At 43.1% G+C, this 4,433-nt stretch overlaps 1 protein-coding gene across 1 annotated transcript; it reads left to right on the top strand.

The window, feature by feature from the left end:
- The first annotated feature begins 161 nt into the window (after nt 1–161).
- Nucleotides 162–4,433, top strand: LOC107737997 (protein lyl-1-like). The gene is made up of 3 exons (XM_016549655.1): nt 162–294; nt 1,685–1,779; nt 3,695–4,433. The coding sequence occupies exons 1-3, from the start codon at nt 236–238 to the stop codon at nt 4,081–4,083; spliced, it is 543 nt and encodes a 180-aa protein (XP_016405141.1). The 5' UTR covers nt 162–235; the 3' UTR covers nt 4,084–4,433.

Raw genomic sequence — 4,433 nt, 5'->3', positions numbered from 1 at the left:
CTCGCCGTCCCTCCCGCCCAACATCCCGGTCATCAGCCTGGCTCACAGCAAACCGCCGCTGCCTGCGCTCTCCATGCTGCGCCTGTCCCTGCTGCCTCCGGCCCTCCTGCCGACGCACCCCTTCATCAGCAGTTACTAAAGCAAGCAATAAGCCCCCGCCTCCTCGCCGTCCCTCCCGCCCAACATCCCGGTCATCAGCCTGGCTCACAGCAAACCGCCGCTGCCTGCGCTCTCCATGCTGCGCCTGTCCCTGCTGCCTCCGGCCCTCCTGCCGACGCACCCCTTCATCAGCAGGTACTTACTAAAGCAATAAGCCCCGTGAAGCCGTGGTTTACAGTGAATTTATAACAGCTAAGGGCTGTTGTTAGGTACGACACGAAGCGGAGTAAAACCCCCTTAGCTGTTATAAATTCACTGTAAACCACGGCTTCACGGGGCTTATTGCTTTTATAAAACGGTTATTCCATATACATAGCAAGGTTTCACAAAATAATACAATATTTATTTTAAAATCTTAGGGGTACTTTAAGTAAATATATTTGGTGAAACTGGTTCTGCTGACAAAAAATGTTTGGGATTCCCTGCATTACATATGAATAAGAAATTACACAAATCTTTAAAAATGTTAAAAGAAGAATTAGGATTATCAATAGCTAATTTACTGCTATTGAGTGGATAATATGTAATCAATCAAAAATAACTGTAGTCTGATTATGAGTATTTTAAAATGTAATTTAATCTAATTTTTGGAATCTGATGACGTAATCCAGATCACATGTAATCAGTTACTACCCAGATCTGGTTGTTAGGGTTGGTTAGAGTCTGACTGAGTGATGCTGTGAGGTTTATAGGTGGTCTCTAGGATATCCTGTTGTTAAAACCTGGTTGGTTTAGGGTTCTTATTCCATATACATAGCAAGGTTTCACAAAATAATACAATATTTATTTTAAAATCTTAGGGGTACTTTAAGTAAATATATTTGGTGAAACTGGTTCTGCTGACAAAAAATGTTTGGGATTCCCTGCATTACATATGAATAAGAAATTACACAAATCTTTAAAAATGTTAAAAGAAGAATTAGGATTATCAATAGCTAATTTACTGCTATTGAGTGGATAATATGTAATCAATCAAAAATAACTGTAGTCTGATTATGAGTATTTTAAAATGTAATTTAATCTAATTTTTGTAATCTGATGACGTAATCCAGATCACATGTAATCAGTTACTACCCAGATCTGGTTGTTAGGGTTGGTTAGAGTCTGACTGAGTGATGCTGTGAGGTTTATAGGTGGTCTCTAGGATATCCTGTTGTTAAAACCTGGTTGGTTTAGGGTTCTTCAGCTGTTTTCTTGTGCAACAAGTGAAAATGGTGCATCTGATCAGGGATCAGTTCGTGAAGTAGCAGCACCATCTCCTCAACAACACACATGACTTGAGGAGTCCTTCATGTCTGGAGCACAAACACTATAGGTGTTTACACTATATATCACCTCTTTTAGTCTGGGTTTAGTCTCGAAGCGCCGCAGACAGAATGAAGTCAGATCTATCTGAGCTGTGTGCTGTAATGAGGACAGAGCGCTGACCGTCACGTTTGTCCAATCAGTGGCAGACGCTCATCAAAAACTCAGGATTGCTTTTATAGATTTCTTTTCCTCCTTCATCTCCTCATGTTGCTCTCAGCTCTTTCCTCGGACCATCGGGAAGCTTTGGGATCTTCGGGAACGCTCGTATGAAGAGACGGCCGTCCACACACTTTGAACTGGAGCTCAGTGACGGTACGTCGTTTCATCTGTGGGTGTTTTGTGAGGAGACACTAGGGCTGTCAAAACTACTGACTTCGGTACTGAATTTTAAAAAAATGTGACGATATCAGCATTTCCCACAAACACCTCTGATTGGCCGTTGAGTTCACGCGCTCAATGCACAATCAGACATTTCTGTCGAGCACGTGAACGCAGTGGCTTTGGTGCATTTCTCGAATCATCCTTAATATTTGCAAAGAAGTATGTGCATTTCTCAAAACAATTCGTACAAACAGCAGCACACAATGGATTACCTGCAAAAGCCTGTAACTTACTCAAAAGTCTGGGTTTAGTCTCGAAGCGCCGCAGACAGAATGAAGTCAGATCTATCTGAGCTGTGTGCTGTAATGAGGACAGAGCGCTGACCGTCACGTTTGTCCAATCAGTGGCAGACGCTCATCAAAAACTCAGGATTGCTTTTATAGATTTCTTTTCCTCCTTCATCTCCTCATGTTGCTCTCAGCTCTTTCCTCGGACCATCGGGAAGCTTTGGGATCTTCGGGAACGCTCGTATGAAGAGACGGCCGTCCACACACTTTGAACTGGAGCTCAGTGACGGTACGTCGTTTCATCTGTGGGTGTTTTGTGAGGAGACACTAGGGCTGTCAAAACTACTGACTTCGGTACTGAATTTTAAAAAAATGTGACGATATCAGCATTTCCCACAAACACCTCTGATTGGCCGTTGAGTTCACGCGCTCAATGCACAATCAGACATTTCTGTCGAGCACGTGAACGCAGTGGCTTTGGTGCATTTCTCGAATCATCCTTAATATTTGCAAAGAAGTATGTGCATTTCTCAAAACAATTCGTACAAACAGCAGCACACAATGGATTACCTGCAAAAGCCTGTAACTTACTCAAAATCTTTAGTTCATCTCTCAAAAGCAAGTATTTATGTCAATGAACAGTGCCATCAGAATGAAAAGGCCTTGTGTCATTGTTCACAAACGAGATGTTGTCAATATAACAGTGCACTCTGGTAGTATTACGTGATGTGAGAGCAGTTTGGATCACAGTTACTGTACTGAAATGCTGAAGGCTGCACTTATGCATGCTATATATCCATTTCAGAAGTACAAATGTGCACATTACTGTATGTGGGATACTGATTGAAAGAGACTGGATAGGATTCACAGTTACACTTTTTTACTAGTGTTCTGACAAAAAAAAACATTACAACATCATTGTGATATAGAAAAGTAAAAGAAATGTGTCCCTGGAGCACAAAAGCAGTGTTAAGTCGCTGGGGTATATTTGTAGCAATAGCCAACAATACATTGTATGGGTCAAAATGATACATTTTTCTTTTATGCCAAAAATCATTAGGATATTAAGTAAAGATCATGTTCCATGAAGATATTTTGTAAATTTCCTACCGTAAATATATCAAAACTTAATGTTTGATTAGTAATATGCATTGCTAAGAACTTCATTTGAACAACTTTAAAGATGATTTTCTCAATATTTAGATTTTTTGGAATTTTTTGACACAGAGAAGGAACTATATAATAAATTTTTTTGAGCAACATGACATTAGCAACTGATGATGTAGGAAACCGCAGACAAATGTACATAATCAACTTCATGAATGCTCCAAAGCAATCGCAGCTTGTTCAAAAGAATGAGAAACTGCTCTTATGATGTGCACAAGTGACTGGATGATGAAGTCGTTTTGAGAATCTGAGAAATGCACCAAAGCGACTGAGAACAACTGTAAGAATCCACTCAACATGCTCGCGGGAGATGCTGCTGTCGTCACATTTTCACGATCTCAGCAGTCGGTATTTTTGACAAGCCTAGGAGACGCATGTTGTTTAGTTTTCACACTCTTCTTCATCCTTGGTTCAGCATCGTGGTGAACGCTCAGCTGTGTGGTTTCCTTCAGGTCCTCCTCAGAAGATGGCTCGGCGTGTCTTCACTAACAGCCGCGAGCGCTGGCGGCAGCAGAACGTAAACGGAGCTTTCTCCGAGCTCCGCAAACTCATCCCGACCCACCCGCCTGACAAGAAGCTCAGCAAGAACGAGATCCTGCGGCTGGCCATGAAGTACATCAGCTTCCTGATGCAGCTGCTGAAGGACCAGACGAGCGGTCAGCGTGAGGACAGAGACTCCTCGGGCTGTGTGACGGTCTCCTCGGGCTCCAGCTGTTACGGAGACACGGACAGCGAGGAAAGCACGGGGACCTGCGGCATCCAGACCAAACACAGCGGAGGCATCACGGAGAAGGTGCAGGAACAGATACTGACGGTCACTGCGAGCAGCTACCAGCGCTGACCAGCTCAAACTGACCCGCTGGAGAAACCTTTAACCAGGGTTGCTAGGTTTTCACAACAAAACCCACCCAAGTGTTACTCAAAACACTAGCCCAATCGTGTTTCGAGGGGTAAAATGCATGGTTTATTGCGGGGTTACCCTGGTAAAATTCGCATTTTAGGGGCTAAATATCACGTTATTGTGGTCGCTTAAACCCGTGGACATGAAAACCCCCCGCGGAAACAGAGTAGGAGTAGCCCAATTCCACAGACTTGGCAACACTGTGTTCAATGCTCGACACATAGAAACTGTGTGGAGTGACGCGAATAAAGCAATAAGCCCCGTGAAGCCGTGGTTTACAGTGAATTTAT

Source organism: Sinocyclocheilus rhinocerous, unplaced genomic scaffold (assembly GCF_001515625.1).
Source record: "Sinocyclocheilus rhinocerous isolate Xijiao unplaced genomic scaffold, SAMN03320098_v1.1 scaffold2780, whole genome shotgun sequence".
Classification (NCBI taxonomy): Eukaryota; Metazoa; Chordata; class Actinopteri; order Cypriniformes; family Cyprinidae; genus Sinocyclocheilus; species Sinocyclocheilus rhinocerous.
The sequence above is the reverse complement of the archived record's forward strand: the minus strand, read 5'-3'. Positions and strand labels throughout refer to the sequence as shown.